Here is a 24,268-nt window from a genome sequence, read left to right on the forward strand (position 1 = left end):
TACCGGTCTCGTGGTGGTAGTTGGGAGAACGGGTTATAGGATCGTTTGCCGTACTATCAAGGGGGGCTCTCAAGTTGGTAGCTTGATCGTATCGTTAGTAGAGAGCTCAAACCATTGCATCCTTGCATCATGTTTCTTGGTTCTTGTTTGGTTCTCTTTGTGAGTTTTGGAGCTTATGGTCATCTTGATGACAAGCTCGAGTTCATCGAAAACGGAGTTCACATGCTTCTTCTATGATGTTTTCGATGCTGGAGGTTATGCCCGTTCTTCTCTGTTGGAGGTTTCACTCCACTATTTGGTAGGCTTACCTCCCATGCTTCTTCGCTGTTTTGATGCTACTCGTCGTCTTGTTTCCAACAAGCTTGAGTTTACTCAATTCGGAGTTCTTATGAAGAAGTTATGGCAGTTCTGGTTTTCTCCCTGCGGTAGTACCGCAGTCGTCAGCGGTAGTACCGCTTATAGCGTCAAGCGGTAGTACCGCTCCAGTACCGCTCTACTACCGCCTCGATTTTGGGTCCTACTCTTTTCTTGTCGGGTTTAGTAGTAGTTGCACGATAGTAAGGCATGCCAGTTTCGCCTATAAGCGATAGTACCGCCCCGATTGGGCGGTAGTACCGCCTATAAGCGGTAGTACCACTCTGGTCGGGCGGCAGTACCGCTACTGCATTACTGCCGCTGTACTCTGCTCTGCCCTGCCTCTTTTGGACCCGTGTTCTGCTCCTTCAGCGGTAGTACCACCGGGGTGAGTGGTAGTACCGCTTATAAGCGGTACCACCGCCCCAAGGTTCATGTTTTGCTGCTCCTTTTCCCTGCTTCCTCCGCCCGAGCGGTAGTATCACTCATTGAGTGGTAGTACCACTCGTGTGTGGGCTGAGCACATAACGATTGGATTCTCCCCCTCCTATAAAAGGGGGTCTTCTTCCCCATTGAACCTTATCCTTTGAGCTCGTGTTCTTCCCCCATTGTTGTCCTTCTCCGAGCTTGCTATCTCTCAATCCCTCCATGGATTCTTGCTAGTTTTGGGGGGAAAAGAGAGAGGAGATCTGGGTCCACATTTCCACCAATCACTTTCTCCTCTATGTGAGGGGAACCCCTTGGATCTAGATCTTGGAGTTCTTGGTGTTCTCCTTCTTGTTCTTTCTCTCATTTTCCTTCCTAGCATTAGTTGCTTCGGTGGGATTTGGGAGAGAAGGACTTGGGCACTCCGTGTGCCCTTGCCATTGCATTTGGTGCATAGGTTTGAGTTCTCCACGGTGATACGTGGAAGTTTCAAGTTGAGAAGATTATTACTCTTGGGTGCTTGGTGCCCTTGAGTTTGTTCCTCTTGGGTGCTTTGGCGCCCTAGACGGTTGGTGGTTCTTGGAGCTTAATCATTGTGGTGTAAAGCTCCGGGCAAGCGTCAGGGTCTCCAATTAGGTTGTGAAGATCGCCCCGAGCAATTTGACGGGTTCGGTGACCGCCCCCAAGGGTTGCCATTTGTATGGGTTCGGTGACCTTCCTCAAGGGTCCCTTAGTGGAATCACGACATCTTGCATTGTGCGAGGGCGTGAGGAGATTACGGTGGCCCTAGTGGCTTCTTGGGGAGCATTGTGCCTCCACACCGCTCCAAACAGAGATTAGCATCTGCAAGGGTGTGAACTTCGGGATACATCGTCGTCTCCGCGTACCTCTGTTATCTCTTACCCGAGCCCTTTACTTATGCACTTTACTTTGTGATAGCCATATTGTTTCTTGTCATATATCTTGCTATCACATAGTTGTTTATCTTGCTTAGCATAAGTTGTTGGTGCACATAGGTGATCCTAGTTGTTGTAGGTTTTGTGCTTGACAAATTAACCGCTGGGTTTATTCCGCATTTGTTCAAGCCTAAACCGTAATTATTTTAAAAGCGCCTATTCACCCCCCCTCTAGCGACATCCACGATATTTCACTCGTGGGTTGAGGGATTGACAATTTTGTGCGGGGAGAGAGGGATTGGTAATTTTGTGCAAGAGAGAGAGAGAGAGGGTAGGGGGAGGAGTCAGTCAGCCGTCGTCACATCACCCTGCTTCCAAATGACCCCACATTCTCTAGCGCGGTCGCCGTCTTCGTTCTGCTCGATGCCCTTTTTGAAGATTGAGGTGATGTGCATGTTGGGGTGCAAAGAAGCACAAGCGAGAGTGGTCGCCATATAACCTTGGATGGGGATGAATTGTGTGCTCGGGGGAGTGTGTGTGTGTGTGTTGTTCTGCGTGTCCCTCTCTCTCTCTGTGTGTGTGTGTGTGAGAGAGAGATATTGAGAGAAAACAAACCTAAGGAGAGAAATGGGTATTCACGAAGAGATTGTGCGGGCCTTGATGTGGGCAGGGGCCGGGTGAGGGTGTCAAAATGTGCGTGTTGATGCATGTGTTGCATGCGATCGTGCGAGGGATGGACGAATCGAGAGAGATGATTGTTGTGTTACAAATGCTCCCCGCTATGAGGAGAACACCGCGCCGCCCACTGAGCCACCCAGCCTTGAGGAGCTTTGGAAAGAAATGGATGTCGCCTTGTGGGAGGCTTTGCCTCCAGCAGAGTGCACCAAAATAGAGGCGGAGAAGAAGGCCGAGGAAGAGAAGCGCACCACGGAACAAGCTGCCTGGGAGGCCTATGTCGCGTCCGAGAGAGTCAGGCAATTGGCTCTTTGGCAGAAGGCTCGTGCGAGGGCCGTGAGGGTGGCGGAGGACGCCCGTGCCGACGCCCTGAGTGCAGTCGGGCCCAAGCGCCTCATCTACGCTTGGTGATACGTAGACCGAGTGCATGCTTCCAGCAAGGAGGAGTACCTGTTGGCACCGGATCACCACACCAGTGAGACTGCGCTCGCTCGTCAGCAAGCCGCCAATCAGCACCTCGCGAGTTGTAAGGCTGAGGAAGAGGCGTTGTGTCGACGCGCTGGAAAACGGCCGCGCACCAGGGCACTCGTGGCGCGCTGCAAGCGCTCTTGCGAGCGCCGTGGCTTTTAGGAGGAGTATAAATTTTGTTTCCTAAGGCGATCTCATTAGTTTTGGGACGCAAATGATAAATCCCGAACGTTCAGGAATTTTTAGCGTCCTTAATTAAGTATGTAAAAGGGAAAGTTTAGAAACCTTGTGTATTCGTACGCATTTTGCAAGTACGTACATATAGCAGAAACTTTACTATATACTATTGCACTACACGTCTCTCTCGATATATGCTTGTAGACTGTGCTACTCCCTCCGTCCAGGTCAATAAGTCATCTTTGGTTGTGCACCGTGACCAAGAAGGAGGGAAGACTTATACACCTAGACGGAGGGAGTACTACTATTACTTATGTACGTGCAAATGCACGTTTTAACATTACGGTGCGATTTTTGTAAAAGTAGAAAAACAGCGCTAGTCAAGCTTGTGAAACGATTCAATGCAAAACAAATGCAAAAATGCTCGTTTGATTGTTTACTTTTAGCTTCCTTCTCTGTGGTTATTTCTCTGTCGTACTTTGTACGGAGTATCTCACTGGTTGGAAAGGCATGCAAATTCCCAAACCGCTTCCTACATCTTGTATCGAATTTTTTGCCTAACAAGTTGTGTCGTGCAATTGGAATTCCAACTTGAGTACTACTACTAGTAGGAGTACCAGGGGCCAGTTCTTTTAGGCTTCTAGATTAGTAATCCCATAACTACTACCTCCATCCTGGTTTATTGGTCCCTATTGTAATCTGTGTTCAATTTTGATCATAAATTTAACTAATGAAATGTTAGTGCATGTCACATGCACTACTCCATCCGTCTAGGTGAGTAAGTCATCTTAGGATGTGCACCGTGACCAAGGAGGAGGAGAAAACGAGAAATGTTAATGTTTATTTGCTAATTAATAGTATTGCATGCAATGAACTAACCACTACCTGTCGTGTTTGATATCTCAAGTCATTAAAAGCATGCACACTCTTTATCTCTTATTCGTTGATATGTCAAGAAACAAGAAATGAGGTAGAAGTTAATGCACCACACCTAAGTGTTTTGGGATTATTTGGTTTTCGTAAGATGACTTACACACCTAGACGGAGGGAGTTTTTATCAGTTAAATCTTCGGTCAAAATTTAGCATAAATTACAGTGATGAGGAATAAACCAGGACGGAGTAGTAGTTTAGAAGCCCAAATAAATGAGTGAGGCGCCTTATTGTTACGCTCCATTGTGACTAGTCTTATGGGAAAGCTGGGGAAGCCGCCAAAAGAACTGGCCCTAGGAGTAGTAGCTAGGGATCGAGTGTGCAGATGAACCGGAGAAAGTAAATGTAGAGAGATGAAATGCAAAAAAGACGGAGGGATGTGATGGTTGCTTGTCTGTTTATTTTACCAGGCCATTTATTACTGGGAGTGGTTGGATTTTGTGATATGACGGCTTTACTGCCGTGCCACGAGCGGGGTGAGAGGTGAGACTCCCGTGCAGCACCGCCCTCTACACTTGTACTACATCGGTCATGGTTTATTAGTCCCCCATTGAATTTGACTAAAGATTTAACTAACAAAATGTTAGTGCATGTCAACAAAAACTATATCATTGGATTCGTATTTGAACATAGTTTTGAATGATATAATTTTAGGTGACATGCATCAGCATTTATCGTACTATATATAATGTTAGTTCAATTTTTGGTCGTACTAATCTATAGTAGTAAGGTGCCCATGCGTTGCACCGAAGAGTGAAATGCATTGATCGGGGAGTTGTTTATTTTGACAAAGGATGTGGGGGGTCATCTCATGTGTAACGGGTATCGATAGGTTTCTTCGCATATTATTTCATCTCTAGAGCTCACAAACATCCGGGTGAAATAGATAAAAAGGTATCTTTTGCAAACAAAAGCGTTCAACTGTTCAACCTGCATCCAAAACTTGTGAAGAAATAACACTTATTGTGCTTTGCAAGAAATTATATTTAAGAATTAGTTTTTGAGTATCGATTGTTATACATGTTGTCTACAGATGACATGGCACTTTCTTATAGTCAACAGTTGGCTATACTATTAAGTAATATTAACCATGCCCTTATACACCTAGACGGAGGGATTAAATCAGGATGACTTGCAAGGGGGCAGAGGAGATGTAAGAAATGGTTCATCGTAAGTCTTTCACCAGTACTGTAGTAAAAATTCATACATGGAAGATTCTATACTAAACCATAAACGGATACACTTTTATTCATGCGCGATACTCCAATTAATAGAGCAAGATCTTGCATGGAAGTCTCCACATGCTTAGACAGCGGATTACATTGAGCGAAGACTAATGATCAACATTTAACTTGATAATGCGTATGTCCAAGTGAACCTCCTTGGAGTCCCCATGCACCGCGTCGGCGGGTAAAGGATGCCATGGGTTTTCCAAGTCCACATCGGTGGGATAGTCCTAGCTCCCCAGAGTCCAAGTCCGTTCGATGAGGCCGGTGTCGCCGCCCACGTGACCCGGAGGGGTAGTAACACTGACCACGCACCCGTACATCGGCCTCGTGTCAGTGTCAGCGTCAGCAGCGTTGCCCCTGACGCACACTACAGAGACGGGGCGGAGGCCTGCGCAGGCCTCGCCGGTGCCCACGATCAAGAGGAAGAGCCGTCCTCCTCCGAGACTAGCAGGCGGCGGTGATCCTCCAGCGACTCCGGCATGGTGAACGGGTAGCACGTATCGTACTTGATGTTCTCCGCCAAGGGCCAGCAGTGACCGCTGCACGCATCTATGAGGTGATGCACCACGTCCGCCGGCGAGCCACAAAACGGCATCGGGCACTCATAGCAGTGGACGAAGGGCTCCTTGGAGGCATCGACCAGGCCGTCCATGAAACGGGAGTGGCTGTAGGGGACGTTGCGCCAGTTGAATATATGAGCAAGTTACTACGAGATTTAACCGGAATAAGCACAAAATAAATCATGACGGCTATAACAGAGTTGAAACTAATCATGTGGACTAGCATAGTAGTAGGATACAGAGTAGAAACATGAATTCTACCACGATTTCGAGCGGGAAGGACAGAAACACATATGGTGCAACGGGAGCAGCACCATTGGCGTTGAGGTTGTCGCCCATGTCGTTGAGGAAGAGGTTCCCGAGGTCGGGGAATAAGTCGTCGTCGGTAAAGTCGTGGCTGCCAGCAGTCGCGAGAGTGCGCTCCCCAAATTTCCACAGCACCCGCCGAATGGAGCGCTGGAGGGAGTGGCTGTAGGGGACGTTGCAGCCGCCGAATGGAGCGCAGGAGTAGCACATGAAGTAGTAGATGGTGTCCTTACTAGTACTCCCTAGTCTCTATATATCTATATCTACTCTTATAGAAAATCGAGTTGGTGATGATGGTATGCCTGCCATCTTGTAATATAGACCGTCCGATCTATATCTGACGGATAGAAAGCCAACTATGACAATTTTACAAAAGATACCCGCACCTCTCTCCACATTTACAGATAAGGCCTTGCCTCGTTCATCCTTACTCCCACAACCTTGTGCTCCTCCCTATGTCTCTATCTCTACTACTCTTCTTTGTTTTTTTATAACAAATTGAATAGTGCTGCATCGTCCGCTGCACGCCCGGCTGAACACGCCTCCTCGCCTCCATCATCACCAACTGAGTCTTTTATAGGAGTAGGAGTAGAGAAAAAACCGAGTTGGTGATGATGGTGTGCCGTGCAATGCACGGGCATCTTGCTATTTTTTTGCATATAAGTCCAAACACCACGTAGACATGGTCTTTGAGCACGGTTCATAGTCGTTCCATGCTCGGGCATTGAAGTTTGTAACTATTTTAGATTAGAATATACTACTCCTCCGATGCTAGTAGTAGAGCAGAGTCCTACTCTACTACTCTACTCAAGCAAGTTAGGGCATAGTACTGTAGTAGGTACTGTAGGGAGTACCAGTACTGTGATCACTCAAGCAAGTTGTCTGGCATCGATATGACCCTACGTTGCTGGTATGTGTCTCGTAAGTCAAGCGGCGTGCTATAGTCATCATCACCTGTCCACTTCCCGCATCACATATTCGCTTCTCCATCTTTGTCCACACACAATCTCGTCCAATCTTCCATCCCACCAAGGCACCTCCCCCCTCGTCCGAAACCCAAGCACTAACAATGGCAGAACCAAGCAGTGTCCGCCGAAAGAGTGGCTGGAATTCGCCCCCCACAGAGGTAATCAAGCTCATTGTTTCGCGTGTGGACAATCTCAGTACCATGCCGCTCGCCGCGTGCTCGTCGGGGCTGTACCGTTTACTCAAAGCCCTCAGGCCGGAGCTTTTTAAGCCAGCTCCTTGCTTGCTGATGCCGCCTGATCTTTAGAAATGGCGTGTCACGCAGCATAACGACCGTAGGGTGGCGAGCATCAACCCCCTTGACTGCGATCCGATCCCCGTCAGCCTCAACTACATTAACGGTATGTACTAGGTCGGCATGAACACGTCTTGGATGGTGCTTGTCGATGGTCGCGGCAGCTGGATGCTCGTGGAGGTATACACCCGGCGATTGATCCCCCTTCCTTCGATTAACACTGCACTGCTTTGGCACCGCGGCCCAGAATACTCGGAATCTTACAATAGCCAATATGATACCAAGTTTGATTTTCTCAAGGTTGTAATCTGCCAAGTGCCCACAAGATCTGCGAATTATAAAGACTTCAGTCTAATTGCGTTCTTCAACCGTGGTCTCGCCTATCTGACAGGTCACTGCGGTAAGTGGATAAATCTGCACGCCCATCACAGGATCATACATCCTCCATGGTTATCTGATGCCATTGAACACAAGGGCTTCATTTACGCTGTCGGCTCCTTCTATGGCTGGACGTATTGCTGGCCTACTCCAGTCATCGATACAAATGGCTGTTAGAGCAGTATGTTACTTTCCTATGATATCATGATGGCTTTCTTATATTACTATCAACATTTACTGAAAAAATATTCATGCTCATAACATGCTGTTCTTAAGATTGACTAAATCAAGAGCCCTTTTTTATTTGACTCCAACTTGATATGATGTTGTAGGCCGCCTGGTGTCCTTACACTTCCTAATCCCAGAACCTTTCAAAGAAAAGTGGCATGGCAGTTGCAGGTGGTTCCTGGCTCGATCAGACGACGACGAAATATTGATGATCGTTCACACGTACCGGACATGTTGTTTCGCAGAATACAATCACAGTCACTGCAAGGTCTTTGAGCAGGATCCCAGCTTCTCTGGGCCTTCAAGAATTTTTGACTGGAGGCTGGTAAGTAGCCTTGGTACACGCTCTCTGTTTGTCGGACTGAATTATCCGATTAACCAGGAGATAACCGACGACAAGGATCATGATGACAGCGTGGTTTCGTTCATCAGGCAAAACTGTGTGTACACAGCGTACCATGCGTCTCTGCATGCACCATACCCTGATATGTGCCGCCACGCTCTGCAGACCAAAGTAGGAGAGAGGGTCGCAAGTATCAGACTTCGACCTGCTGGCTAGAGTTTCCCCCGTCAGGCACCCATCTGGTTCAAGCCGTCAGCCAATCTCCACAGCTTAATAAATAGTAACGTCTAACTGAGCCAGTTAGTTAGATGCGTACACTTGGTGTAGTAGGATCTTTATTTAGTTTTATGCATACACTTGTTCTTTTTTGGTAGCCCTTTTGTAATGATGGCTGATGTTTGGTTTGGAAGAGAGAGTTGCGTCTTCACTCTTCTGGCCTGCTTACTGCTTCTGTTGCACCCCCAGCCCTGGTTGTTGCTGCTGCTGCTTTCAATGTACAATCAGTAGTATATTTCATCTGTTCATTGAATAAATGTGTTGTTAGAACGACAAACACAATGTTTTGGAAGTCGTTGCACGATTCGATCCTTTAGTGCCCCGTACCGTACGTAGCTCATACTATTTTTTGTACGGAACACATTTTCCACTTGTTGATAACTTCCCGCCCACTGATGAAGGCCCAATAGAGAAGCCCATAATTAACTGGAAGGGAGGCTCTCACATGAATCCGACCCAGGTACATGCTCATGGTCCCCTAAACATAAATAAGTGAATAAATAAATAAAGCTAAATGCTCATGCACCGGTTCTTTAGGAAAATAGGTAGCCCAATATTTCTTTTTGAAGAATACCCAAGCTAGGCCTATTTGTTTTCTCCGAATTACCGGGCTGCAAATCTTTCAAGACGAGGAGTGATGCATTCCGGCCTGGCCAAAGAGTATGGTCAATGTCTATTAAAAGTAATATCAAAAGGGGTTAAAAATTCCAAAAAAATTATAGCAAATGGGATATTAGTTTCTTTTTTTTATTTTTGTTCTTCACTGATATCTTATACGTATTTCATTCGATTTAACATGACATAGTACTAATTTATTTTTAAATTTGTTTTAGTATGGCTATTAATTTTTGGATTAAGAATATTTTGTTCCCCAGCAAAAATTTGCTGTCAGGACCCCGACTCAATGTCACATCGATCTAGCCTGTAACACCTCATATCACTTTGCGGCCTCACGCACGGTATTCCCACGGGTGTCGCCTTACCTTTGCCCGGGACCGTTTGCGCCTTTTGGCTCACGTATATGATGATGTCGCTAGTATCCATATGATAAGGAGCCCGGGCTGACATGACTAGTCGTAAACCCAAAGTGGCACAGACTTACAGGGACAGGCATCCATGACCCAGCATCGAACGTGTCGGTCATCAGCAAGTGGGTCCGGGCTGTAGCACTGGGCTAGCAGGACTCCGGTAAACCAGGCTGTAGCGGGCTAACAGGGCTCCGGTACTCAATGCGTGACATTTCCCCGAAGGGACAGACACAGAAACGAAGAAGGACACATGCCGGCCAGCCTAAGTGTTCCGGAGCAGTAGCATGCTACCATGGCTCAATGGAAACACTAGGAGACATTTCCTGGTAAGAGAGGCTACTAAAGATAAACAACTAGATAGTCAGATCCCACACATACCAAGCATTTCAATCATACACACAATATGCTCGATATGTGCAAATACAACAAGGCATCACAACATGACTCTACGACACAAGTACTTTATTTAAAGGCTTAGAGAGCCATACATAACATACATACAAGTACAGGTCACACGACCCACATTCAAATCATACAGTCATACAAACCAGCAGCGGAAGTAACTTGTCTGAGTACAGACAACTACTAAGATAAAAGAGGCTTGGAAAGCCTAGCTATACTACGTGGACCTTCACAAGCTCAGGATTACCACCTGGGCCTTAGTCTACTCGTCGATGTCAACGTCTACGAAGAACCCATCAGAAGGGGTTGCAGCGTCTTCTGTAAAATGTAAATTATAGCAACATGAGTACAAAGGTACCCAGCAAGACTTACGTCAGATCCTACATACATGCACATTATCAAGAAGGGTTGGTGGAGTTATTGCAGCAAGCCAGCTTTGACTCTTGGCTAAACTATCCTACGAGACTCCAACTTGAAATGGTTTTGCGCACACGAGTCCACTACTCACCACTTCAATACACTACCGAGAATCCACCTCCGTCTTCCTACGGAGGGCCATCCTCGGCACTCACGCTTATCTTGAGGCTTTTAGTAGTATCCAGTTTACTTGTCTATGAACTGTATAGGCAACCAAGTAGTCCTTTACCGCGGACGCGGCTATTCGAATAGATCATGTTAACCCTGCAGGGGTGTACTTCTTCATACATGTTTCCACCACTTAGCGTCTGCACACGACATGTGCTCGGCAGACTTCAAGCGAAAGCCGACGTGGGTGTAGACCACGACCTACCTAAACACCTAAGTCTCTAGTCCAGGCTTATCGCCTATCCAGGTTCCATCCGCAAGGAGTCCGGCCGAGGTTTCCCATACGGCCCCAAACGATGTGTATAGGGTTCCGTGACACCTAACGGGTGCCCGGTATTCCCGGCCACGTACCTACCGCATCACAGCCCACCCCTACGGTCAGCGCTGTCCACGGCCTCCAGTAGGCTACAAACACCAGAAACTACTTGCAACTCCTGGACAGAGGACTAGGGTGAATAAGAAGTCGAGCGGGGTCATATTTCAGGGCCCAATGCATGGTAGTAGCTGTATCTTAAATCACACATACAGATCTCAGTGCTTAAGGTCGGCTTCAATGAAACAACCCACCATGTACTCCTACATGGCCTCTCATTGATACCTTTACCAATCGTGTTCACCACATCACTCTCATTACCGACACGATCATTTCACTCTAGCCCATCACCCAGATGAACCAGACCTGACACGACTCTAAGCATAGCAGGCATAGCAAGGTAGGAACAACACATACATATGGCTCAATCAATTCCTACACATGCTAGTGGGTTTCATCTAATTACTGTGGCAATGACAGGTCATGCAGAGGAAATGGGTTCAACTACCGTAGCACACAGCAGTTTGAAACGCGTTGTCTTAATGCAGTAAAAGAGAGCAAGAGCGAGAACATGGGATTGTATCGATATGATCAAATGGTTGGTTGCTTGCCTGATGGATCGATGCACGGATACGGTTCTTCGCTAGGGTAATCACGGTACTCCTTGGAGGCAGAACCTGCCGCAAAGAACACCGATACACAACCATCACCAAACAATGTGCGACAATATGATGCATGCATGAAACATGGCAATATGAGTGTGTTGGGCTAGTGCAACTAAAACCAGATGGGTTTGAATTAATTTGAACCAAAGATTCAAATTTCAAACTCATAAATGGCCCTTTAAAGTGTTTTATCTTGTTCTGCACTAAACCCCAAGTTAGCTTGTTTAAACATGCATGATACTAGTACAGATGAATAGATTGGATTTTTCTGATCATTTTTCATATATAATTTGTTTGATTTGGAGCTACGGTTGAATTTATATGAATTTTTGAAGTTTGCAACAATTTCTGGAATTTATAAATCATTTTAGATTTGTTTTAATTTCAGAAAAGGTTTACTGCGTCAGCATGAGGTCATGCTGACCTCAGCAAGTCAATAGACCCGGTCTAGGTCAAACCTGACGCGTGGGTCCAGGGTGTCAGTGGCTAATTAACTAATTTAATTTAGTTTAAACTAATCTGGATAATTAGCAGAAGGGGGCCCCACCTGTTATTGACTCAACAGAGTCAACCGGGGCCCACCCGTGGTCAAAGTCAAAACGGCTGCACCGGCGTTTAGCCGCCGGCGAGCCCGACACGGCAGCGGAAGTGGTTTTTGCCGTTCTGGCCACCAAATGGGTCGCGGAGGGCATCGGGGTGGAGCTGAGGACGAGCCGCGGCTCTTGGTGGAGTCAGTTGGCGTCGGGGTGGCCGGAGTTGGCGCCGGCGACGACCTAGGCGGCCACCGGAGTTCGGTTGGGGACGAACTCGAGGCTAGGGTGTGCGGTGAGGTGCGGGGAGTGCACGGTTGGACTCAACGCAGCGTGGTGAGTGCGTTGGACACCGAGAGGTGGCCGGAGGATGGCCGGGAGCACGTCGGCGACGAGATCCGCGGCGGTGCGTGTGGGTGAGCTTCGTGCGGTGGCTACACGGCTCGGGGGCGAGAGATGAAGAGTAGGAGGGGTAGCTAGGCTCACAGAGCACCCGTAGAGGCCACCGGCGAGGTCGGGGACAAGCTGATGCGGCGACGGCGTTGAAGGGGATCTTCGGCGATGGCGGACTCGGGCGAGGTCGGTGCGGTGGACTCGGGCCTTGCGAGCACACGGGGCTCGGGTAGCTCGACGAAGTGGACGGCGGCGGAGCTCCTGGACACGACGAGACGACGCACGGGCGGCGGGGAGCGCGGCTACGGCGATGGAGCGGCGGCGGTGGCGTCGGCCATGGCTGGGGAGCGCAAGGGGGAGGAGCTGGAGAGGAGAGGGGACGTCTGGGGGGTTCGGGGAAGAGAGAGGGGTCGATCCACGGTGTTAGCCGGGCGAGTGGAGCGGCGAGGCGGCGAGCAGGTGCGTGGCACCCATGCGGTGCTCACCGTCGAGCACCTGCCTGCCTGCCTGGCCGGGCAAGCAGCTCGCTGGCGCGGCGCTGGGCTGGGCCGGCAGGTGGGCCGGGTTGCAGGCGCCAGGTAAGTTTTCCTTTCTGTTTTTTTATTCTGCAACTTTGTTGAATTATTAAAAATACCTAGGCAACTCCTAAAATCACCAAACTGCTTCTGGTCCATAGTTGGATTATTTCCAACATGAAACATTTTAGTTTGGAGATATTTGAGCATTTGAAATATTTTATAAATTTAAAATGCCCAAATTCAAATAATTATGAATTAACTCAAAGACCTTAGGATGACCTAGAAAACTGTGCATCACTTTTGGCAGAGGTTCTGAACCAGAACAAAAATGATGGACATTTTAGAAGGGCATTTCAAGTTCATTGAAATTATTTTTAGTAAACCCTAGTTGTTTTCAGAGGGGGCTGGGGGTTCTGGCATCCCCATTTCAAGTTTCTGATGAAATGATAGACATGATGCAACACTCTAATGCATGAACTAGCTAGGGTGTGACATTTGCGAATTTTCAAAATTTCCCACGTATTTAGTTAATTTTTTGACCCTGTTACTGACCAGAAAATGGCCAGCAATTCTAAAAATGGAAAACGGGCTGCAATAAATTCCATATGAATTAGAAAATGAGTAAAAATTATAAAAATAATAGCAAATGGGTTGTACACGCCACAGATTTCGAGGCTGACTTGTTTACGCAAGGCTTTGTCAGTGAACACACGATTCTAGCAGCAGTGACTGTTGAATGTCCATCCAACGGCCGACGTCCTTCTTCAATCTCTGATCTTCCTGCTCCAGCCGCCTAAACTAGCGCCGCTGGGACTGCCTGCTCCCTCCTCTTGTGGCCCGCTGTGATGCCGCGCAGGCTTACTCGGCCCACCCTACTCCCTCTGCTGGCCTGGCCGCACGCAATCAACTGCCTCCTTATTACGCGAAAAAAATGATTCCTCCCACTGACATCTGGGGCGCACCGGTTGGGAGGCTGACCTGTGGGCCTACTAAGTTGACGCGTACGCATGGCTTGTCAACTTAGTCAACAAACGATTCTAGCAGTAGTAACCGTTGGATTTGAATCGAACGGTCCTGATGCTTCTTCAATCGCTGCTCTTCTTGCACCAGCTGCCCAAACCAGCGCCGTAGAGACCGCCTGCTCCTGTCTCCAGTGGCCGGCTGTGCTGCTGTTGAGGCCTCATCGCCCCCTACTACTCCCACCGCTAGCCAGGCCCTGCAGCGACGACAGCCTCACACCGCAGCCGAACCAGTGAACCCTCGTACTCCTCTCCGCATGGGCATCCACTGCCACATCTTCCCCGGCTCCGCGTCGTCCCCTTTCTAGGCCTCGCCGTCGTCCACTGCCTTGGTGCTCTCAGCGCGGCGTGGTCAATGTGGTCAATGACATTCCATCGGAAGAGTACTGTATGTGGAGAGGCTGACAGCTGGGTCCACGGCCACAATCCAGTTTTTTTGTGATTTGCCAAGTAAGTCACTTTGTCAGGCCTGTTGGGCTGCAAATCTTTCAAGACGAGGAGAGCTTTCATTCGGCTGGCCGAGAAAATGGCCCATCAGTAATGAGAAATAGGCTGTACATTTTTAAAACACATCAAACCGGCAATTAGTTTCAAATATCTTTTTTTTTCATTTCGAGATTTTAAATTACATTATTTTTTATGCATGGAGAATTTGTTGGATTTTATATTGATATACATTTATTTTTAAAATCAGTTTGAATGTGAGTCGAAATTTCGGGATTAAAAACAGTTCGGACCGCACCGAAATATGCAAAATTTCGTATAATTTTTTAACCGTGGCCACAATATGGGTTGTAATGCTAACAAAAAGAATATGGGCTAAAAAAATCCTTAAGAATTAGCAAATGTTCTTCTCCTTTTCACTTGCGCAGTTTCTCTTTGCATCCGCAATGGCCCGACCTAGATCATCAGCGGGCTCATCTGATGCCTCTTGTTCAGCTTCTTTCCGCATGACCGGCTCAGCTTCCCCCCCATTATTGTATCATCGCATTCAGGAAACCCATGGCCAGGATAGCTATCGTCGTCCTCTTTTTCTTCACTGTCTTCCATCATAACCCCTCTTTCTCCGTGATTGGTCCAAACATTATAGTGGGGCATGAAACCAGACTCAAATAGATGGACGTGAATGGTTCTTGAGTTAGAGTAATTGTGATCATTCTTACAGCCAGCACATAGACAAGGCATAAAACCATCCGCCCGCTTGTTTGCCTGAGCCGCAATCAGAAAAGTATGCACGCCATCAACGAACTGGGGAGAGCATCGGTCATCGTACATCCATTGCCGACGCATCTTCATTACACACCACCGAATGACCAAATTAATACAAGTTCATACATAAAGTTCATCATAAAGTTCATACAACACTTAAATGCAACATACAAATAACTCTCTAGCTAAAGCATTTAAATGCAACAACAAATGCGATCAAGATCGCAACTAAGGTAACAATTGATCCAACATCATAATGATACCAAGCCACACTATCAATGGCATATTTTCTAATCTTTCTAATCTTCAACCGCATTTTCTCCATCTTGATCTTGTCATCATGGACGACATCGGCAACATGCAACTCCAATTCCATCTTCTCCCCCTCGATTATTTTCAATTTTTCTTTCAAATACTCGTTTTCTTTTTCAACTAAATTTAACCTCTCGACAATAGGGTCGGTTGGAATTTCCGGTTCACATACCTCCTAGATAAAAATATCTATGTCAACTTGATGGGCACAATTTGTCATAAACACGAAATGCAACAAATAATTTTAAAAGAGAATATACCACATCCGAATCATAACACGGACAAGGGCCGACGGGGACGGATATCAAAACCATGACACTATGTATAACAAACAACGTACAGGTAAGATAATTATACACGTAACTATATATCTAAATCACACAAACATGATTTTTTTATATAAAAAGATAAGAACAAGAGGCTCACCACAAGGTGGTGCCGGCGACGGGTCGGTGCGGACGATCGACGGTGGTTACGACGGAGACGGGAAGACACTAAGTAAACCACACCTACATATGCAAACTAAGAGTTATTTTAAGCTCAAATTGCATATAAATCAAATAAACTACCACATATAATTCCTCCCAAATTACTAAAACCCAAAAATTAATCACTATATAAAGCATTGCAAGAGCTAATCTAGCAATGAGAGATGAAAGCACAAAGTTGCTAACCTTTGTGATCACTTAAATGGATGGGGGCCTTCAAATCTTGACAAAATTTTGGCAAAATGTGTGCTGAGCTCGAGGGGAGAAGAGAGGAAGAACAGAGAGGATGAGATGGGCAAGGGGGAAGAACAGAGCGAGATGGACGAAGGGTTTATATGTAGGATGACCTATAGTACCGGTTCGTGGCAAGAACCGGTACTAAAGGTGCTAGACAGTTGCAGTCTAATAACATCCTGCCACCACACCCTTTAGTACCGGTTCGTGGCACAAACCGGTGCTAAAGGTTCCGCACGAACCGGTACTAAAGAGAGCGGCCCGCCTAGCCGTTGGAACCGACACTAATGGTCACACTAGTGCCGACTCAATTTCAAACCAGGACTAATGAGCTGCTCATTAGACCCTTTTTCTACCAGTGTGGTAAACATATTACCATACCCAGATGCCCCATCATTGTTGCTCAAAGTGACGTTGACAGACTTGGAGTCCTATCCTGACTTCTTGTACTTGTTTGGGCACTTGTTTGCCCAGTGTTCCTCAGAACCACAAGTAAATCATCCATCTCTCTTTTTGTCTTTCTTCTTACCCTTCTTCTTAAAGGTAGTATTCTGCTGGACAGAGTTCTTTCCCTTGACTTGTGGAAGTTCTTCTGCACCATATTGGCACTAGAAGAACCCTCTACCCCTTTCACGTGTGAGTCATTTGCTCTCGAGTTCCGCTCAACACTGGGATGACCGATGACATCCTCAACAGAGAATTCACGTCTCAAGTGCTTGAGAGAAGTAGCAAAGTTCCTCCATCCAGGAGGGAGTTTTGCAATAATGCAACCCGCGACAAATTTGTCCGGTAACTCACAATTCAGGAGCTCCAGCTCCTTAGCGATGCACTGTATCTCATGAGCCTGGTCCAATACAGAACGGTTATCAACCATTCTGTAATCATGGAACTGCTCCATGGCATACAGTTCGCTCCCAGCATCGGTTGCGCCGAACTTAGCTTCGAGTGCATCCCACATGTTTTTGGCAACACACATATGGAGATATGCGTCAACCAACTTGTCTCCGATCACAGTAAGAATGGCTACCACAAAGATGGTGGTTGCCTCCCTAAACGCCTTTTTTTGTTCAGGAACAATCGTTTCTGTGGGAGACACAGCACCAACCCAGAACATGTTCATTGCTGTGAGCCACAAGGTGGTCCTTGTCTGCCAACGCTTAAAATGCGTCCCAATAAACTTTTTTGGTTTCAGTGTCGCAGCAAAGCCTTGAATCGAAAAGTGCCTAAAATAAGGTTTTTGGATTGTTGGAAATATTAGCACTTTTCCAATTAGACTAATCCACGAGTAGATAATAAGCATGGCAAAAACGGCATGCATCTCATACCGATTCCTAACTGTACTAGCACGTACAGAACATAGATGGGGTCCCCGGAGACAGCACAGAGCCGGCAAGGGAGCGTCCCGGCAAGGCTCGGCTCATTCCCGCAACCCGCGGCGTGCACGCGCTCGTCGTGGCGAGGCGGGTGGCGGAGGAGGAGGAAGAGTGTGCGTGTACCACTCCTCTTCCCAAGCTCCCAATGGCAAGTAGTAGAGCAGCCCTTATAAAGGGGTCTCAACTCTCCTCAACTATCAAGGTGAGACTAAACTTCCCACCACCTGTCATACCATACATGGGCTTCAAGATTAACTAGGAATCATTGTCCATATGGGCCTAAAGCCCATACATGATTCAACATAATGTGCATATTGAAAAATGAACCATATATACATATACCTATGTGATGTAAGTACATACAAAGGCTCAAACCATGCATGCATAGTAGAAACCGTACTACTGCATGGTATAGCAGTCTGTCAAAGGAAACTCATATGGCTAGCAAGAAACCTCACACATTTACTACAACTACACTACTCTACAAGATCTATGGTAAAATGATAGCTATATGGGGAGCTGTGAGTAACTTTACATACAAAGATGCATCTCTATATATCTACACAGGGAGCCATCGATCACATCAGAGCCAAGAAGATGAGATGGCGAGGTCCAGGTTCAGGTCAAGGTTCAGACCAGCGGTGTCTGAGCGGCGGCGGTCGTCGGCTCCTGGATCCCTCGTCGGCACGGCGGCAGACTCCTCGGTGGTCATGCTCGAGACGTCGGCGTCGCTGCTGGCGACCATGGCCTCCTCCTCGCACCGGCCGATCGACAGCTTCAGGTCACATCCCGCCGTCGGCTGCTGATTCTTCTGACGTGTTCTGCTGTCAGCGTGACGTGCCCAGCCGGTCGCCTGCAATAACAGTATCCATGTCAGGCGGATTAATATTTTCCAGTGCTGATGTTACAACAGAACTGGAGGCTGGGCGGTCAATACACGGCACCGTGTTTATGCCATGGTGGTAGTTCGGCGGAGTCTGGTGCCTGCCACCTAACGAACTATACTTACTAACAACCTGAAGCTTCTAGCTAGGCAACATATAGCACATGCATGTATGAACGTTTGATGGCTTGATGAACATACTCCTAAGTTTTTATAAAAATGGAGTAGTTTATTTGCGTAAACTTTGCTTCCTCTGGATTTGTTCTCGTGCTTTTCTCTAGCTAGACAAAAAAAGAAACACTTCATTGCTAGTACTTCTACCTTCTCTGATAGCATGATGGAGTTCCATGGCAGCCTCCCTCTACTCTGCTCCCAGCTCCTGAAAACCTCTTGGATCGACGGTCTGCACACAACCAGTACGTTTGATTAACAACTCGATCGGTTACACACACGAACACACCAATTACAGTTAAAGAACTGAATTAGCAGCCAATTTTGGTACTAACATTTGGTACGGCGGCGACGAGCGGTGGCCGTGGGGAGGCACGGTGCAAGAAGAAGCGTCGATTCTGTCTGAAGCCGCCACCATGTCGTTCCCATGGCCATTCCACGATGTGTCGACGGCACGGTGACCCCGACGGCGATCCACAGACGCATTGGGTGGACCACCGTTGCTGTTGGTGTTGCTAGAGCTTGATCTGTACATCTGGAGATGGCTCTTGACGTGAGATATGCTGACACCCTTGGCGCCCATCAGCTGAAGAATTCGCTTCGGCGTTGCCTCTGCAGACGATTCAGATATGTGAAGAGAATGTCAACACCAGGTCAGCCGTACGTGTAATTGCTCTTGGTTAAAATTCGGATCGGGAGAGCTAGCATGATGGATGCCGGATAAGGATACACGCGCTTTCGGATTATACTATGGTGTGCCATAGGTGAGGAAAGGTTAACCCAAAGATTTTTCTTTGGACGAAATGACAGAAGAGCTGCCATTTATTGCTAAAGTAACATCGTAGAGATTACGTCGACGTTGCACAATTAATTGGTGACGTCCATGAGCAGCAAATAATTCATCGTCAGCCAATAAATGAGGTAGAGAGGGGGGGAAATCTCATCTTGTTCATCATGCATGCATATCACGTGGGATTTTTTCTCTTTTCTTTACTTCCATGAACTTGAACCAATTCCGGCCTAATTAATCAACCACAAGACTAAATCAAGTACTAAATGGAGAGCACACTATCCTTAATCGATCCACACCGAAAGAAAAACACAAAAATTGAACAGATCAATCGTCCGACAGTGAAAAACCAAATTCATGCTATAAAATGTGCAACTAGCCGGTCGCCATGCATGTGATGCTTGTGGCCGAGTTGAGAGAGATCTATATCATGTATCTGAGCAGCAAGAAGCAGAGGCCGGAGGTAAACCTCCTTTTCCAAAAAAAAAAGCAAGAAGTAAGAACTGACCGTCCTGGCCGCCGAGGCAGTCGACGGCCTCGATGAACTGCCGGTGCAGATCCTCCGTCCACCGCATCCGCGGCTCGTCCGACCGGTTGTACTGCCGGACGCCTCTCCTCTCGAACCCTCTCATGCTTTATCGACCGATCTCTCCCTGCTGCTAGAGCTATAGCCCTTCAGCTCGATCCCAAGCTTCTGGTACACACACAGCCGATGATGCTTCTCCAGAATCGAGTTCCAGTATATTATATGGAGAGAGAGAGAGAGTTTTGGTTTGGCCAAACTATGATGAACTCTAAGCTGGAACACTATTTTTTAAGTACAACCGTACTATATAGGGCCGATATGGAATGTGTGAATCGGGGAGAGAGAGAGAGATGGCTGACTTTCGTGACCTAGTCCAGTCAAACATCCTTGCTCACTTAACTTGCTCTCAGAAAGGTAGATACCCAGAGAACAGTGTTCAAAAAAAAAAAGATACCCAGAGAACAGAGGCCGGAAGAATCAAGAGGAACAAGCCCAAATTCGAGAAAACGTTGGCCTGTCTGCATCCACGAGAGACATCCAAATTCTTTCACATATGAGCCATATTTATCACATACATATGGGTCGACCCATCGAGGTCACACTATTAACTGATTTGTCTGGGTCTCTTCCCTGCACAGTGACAAGCATACATATGAACAGTCACCCATTTGACAAAGAAACAAAACAAAGACATTGTCCATTTCGTATGTGAAATTCTAGCTTGTTCAGCATCGCGGCATTGATGATTCCGCAGCTCTCCGTGTCGCTACGTTTGACAAACTTACTCGAGAAAACTATATTATATAGCATTAATAGCAACGTATACGTACGACCTACGTTTGTTGATACATGAGTATGTTGAGCAGACTGCATACGCTGACTTAATTAGTACTTCCTCCGTCCCAAAATTCTTGTCTTGAATTTGTCTAGATACGGATGTATTTAACACTAAAATGTAACTAGATACATCCGTATTTAGACAAATCTAAGACAAGAATTTTAGGACCGAGGGAGTACATCAAGCCATAGCTTAAATGTTTAGAGTCAAGTCAACCCTCTGCATGAAGTTCTAGGATTTCTCCAAGGAAATGGGAAACCGGCACGTAGTGAATTCTGTATATGGCCTTGATGGAATCTTACACGTCCATGCGAAAAGCGCGTGTGAAAGCATACGGAAATGGCTATATTCGTTTGGAAAATATCAATTTGAAGAAGTATGCAGAGAGTTCAAGTTGCTAACTCTATTGGTTGCCTTGTATTGATTGGAGAAAGTGATAGCGAGCTAGACATATATGAACCTTTTAAACTATATGAAAGCCTTAATATGTATGTGTAGGAGGGGAGCATATATGACTTGGCAAATTCAGATAATTATGCCATTTGAATAGTTTTAAGGATCAGATTGACTATGCTGCAAAATTCTCTTCTTCTCATGGGATTTATGGATCAACAATTTATATATGTGGCTACTGTTGGAACCTTGCAGGATAAAATGCCATCAAGTCAAGGTAGCAATTTGCGATTACCTATCAACATTACTACACCTAGCAAAGCTCGTGATGTCACCGTCAAAGAAAATGAAGCATTCTCTACGTATGGGAAATGACTTTTGGACTTTGGGACCACATTCTTAGGCCAGGAAAAAAGGAGAAAAAAGTTGCATCCGTCTCAGTCAACAAATCCAGATTCGTGGATGCTTTCCCGTTTAGTGTAGATAGGCCCTTTGAAATTATATTTCTAGCAAGCTAGATGTAGCTAGTCAGAAATTAATTCATCTATTATCTTGTGTGGAAGTGCGATTTCTTGCCTACTCGGTCGTAAACCAAAAATGTAAATAAGAAAAAAGACCAGTACATAAAGTTTCACATGAATTTTGTAAAATCTCATATGTATTCAATACACTATCTTGCAAGTTACGTATATATTAATATTGTGGGATGAATTATATATTTAAGCAACGAATTTAACTACTTGAGACCTGTAGAATAATCAAGGTTGAGTTGTTTGTGTGTGTTGCTTTTCAATTTTGTTTACGTCTTTCTCTTGCGTGAGGATGGAATATGAGAGTATTTAACACGTTAAATATACATAGATAAGTCTATTCTGAACATAAAATTATTGTGCTTGGTCTTTTTTTTAACATGTGCCTGGTCTTACTTCGAACCCAAACTATGGAGTTGTCTAAATTAAAGTTTAAGCTTTCTAAACCTGTTTAAATAAATCAATCAACATTTGTTTAAATAAAACAATCAGCTTTGTAATGAATGGTTGTGTGTACGTACCTCTAGATGCAAAGACCGGGGATGTCTTTGTAGACCGAAAGACCAAGGGGGTCTTGGTATTGATAATCTAGAAGTTAAGAACAGATGTCTTCTCAGCAAATGGCTGTGGAAGTTATCTAGTGGGATTGACGCTACTTAGGCGCAAATTCTTCGTAGTAAGTATCTTCAAACCAAAACTTTGTCTCAGGTGACAGTAAGGCCGACTGACTCACCTTTTTGGAAAGGGCTTATGAAAGTCAAACCATCCCTGTTTAATAGGACAAAGTTTATTGTTGGTAACGGTGCTAGTACGCGTTTCTGGGAGGATACTTGGTTCGGAGAGACACCCTTAGCCATTCAATACCCGTCTTTGTATCGTATTATTCAACGACGTGAGGTTTTTGTTGCAACGGTACTTCAATCTACCCCCCTTAATATTCAGTTCAGAAGGGCGCTAGTGGGCAATCGTTGGGAAGATTGGCTCCGTCTAGTAAGTAGACTGATGGAGGTTCAGCTTTCTCAACAACCCGATGAATTACGCTGGAAGCTTACTAGGTCTGGAGTATTTACAGTTAAATCAATATATGTTGATGTTATCAATTCAAGCTCGATTCCTAGTTCCAAACATGTCTGGGCTGTCAAAGTCCCTTTAAAAATTAAAGTGTTTATGTGGTTTCTCCATAAACAAGTTATTTTAACCAAGGAGAACTTGACAAAGCGTAATTGGACAGGACCTACTAGCACTAGTAGAAAATGGGCTAATGGTCCAGGCCGGTCCAGCCCATTAGTCCCGGTTCAACCCAGAACCGGGACCAATGGGGGCATTGGACCCGGTCCGTGAGCCCCGGGGGCCAGCCGGGCCACGTGGGCCATTGGTCCCGGTTCGTCTGGACCGTTTGGTCCCGGTTGGAGGGACGAACCGGGACCAATGGTCCTCGCTCCTGGCCCACCACCATTGATCCCGGTTGGTGGCATGAACTGGCATGAACTGGGACCAAAGGCTGCCCTTTAGTCCCGGTTCATGCCACCAACCGGGACCAATGGGTTGGTCCTCGTTGCGGTCAGAGTTTAGTCCCACCTCGCCAACCGAAGGGGAATCATACCGGTTTATAAGCCCCTCCCTCTCTGCCTTGTTGAGCTCCTCTCAAAATGAAAATAGATGCCCTTATACAGGGAATTTAACCTAAATTCATACTGAATTTCTCTGAAGTTAGTAGAAATTTATTATGAATTTAGGTTGAATTTTCTCTATAAGCGCATCTATGCTCATTTCTGAGTAGTTTTTTATATAGTTTTTTTTCTTTTCTGCTATATTTATTTTTTTCTTTTTATTTCTGAGTTGTAATAAGTCATTAAAAATAAGCATATATGCTCATTTTTTAGTAAAGTTAATCACAACTATTTTTTCTTCTATTTATTTCTGAATTGTAATAAGTCATTAAAAATAAGCATCTATGCTCATTTTTTTAGTAAAGTTAATCACAACTATTTTTACTTCTATTTATTTCTGAGTAGTTTTTTATATAGTTTTTTTTTCTTTTCTGCTATATTTATTTTTTTCTTTTTATTTCTGAGTTGTAATAAGTCATTAAAAATAAAAAAGAGGCGCAATGCTCGTTAATTTGCTTCAAGCCTTTCGGAATAGTGTCAACTGCTCTGCATATAGCTCTGTGGAGTCTACCCTATTCCTTAAGGCTTGAAGCTAACCAACGTGCAGGTGAGCATTGAGCCTCTTCTTCATCGTCTCTGCACTCAGGGCTTATAAACAGCTGCGAGTGCCTCTCGCTTGGTGAGGTGGGACTAAAAACAGTTGCAGAAAGAATCAACTAAAAAACAGCTGCAGAAAATAAAAAATTAGACGGGTCCATTGGTCCCGGTTTGTGGCAACAACCGGTACCAATGCCACTCTTTGGTACCAGTTGGTGGCACCAACCGGGACCAATGCCCCTCTTTTGTCCTGGTTGGAGCCACCAACCGGGACCAAAGGTCTTCGTTTCACGCCCTTTGGGCTGCCGAAAAGAGGCCTTTGGTCCCGGTTGGTGGCTCAAACCGGGACAAAA

The 24,268-nt window shown here is 46.1% G+C and overlaps 1 protein-coding gene across 1 annotated transcript; it reads right to left on the minus strand.

Annotated features, from left to right (window-relative positions):
• Positions 1 to 17,889: 17,889 nt before the first annotated feature.
• LOC123160869 (myb family transcription factor MPH1) lies at positions 17,890 to 20,228 on the minus strand. The gene is made up of 4 exons (XM_044578719.1): positions 19,930 to 20,228; positions 18,967 to 19,243; positions 18,782 to 18,863; positions 17,890 to 18,430 (listed from the first exon to the last, which is right to left on the minus strand). Exons 1-4 carry the CDS (start codon positions 20,051 to 20,053, stop codon positions 18,161 to 18,163), a joined length of 753 nt encoding a protein of 250 aa, XP_044434654.1. The 5' UTR covers positions 20,054 to 20,228; the 3' UTR covers positions 17,890 to 18,160.
• Between the last annotated feature and the right edge of the window lie 4,040 nt (positions 20,229 to 24,268).

Source organism: Triticum aestivum, chromosome 7B (assembly GCF_018294505.1).
Source record: "Triticum aestivum cultivar Chinese Spring chromosome 7B, IWGSC CS RefSeq v2.1, whole genome shotgun sequence".
NCBI classification, from domain to species: Eukaryota; Viridiplantae; Streptophyta; class Magnoliopsida; order Poales; family Poaceae; genus Triticum; species Triticum aestivum.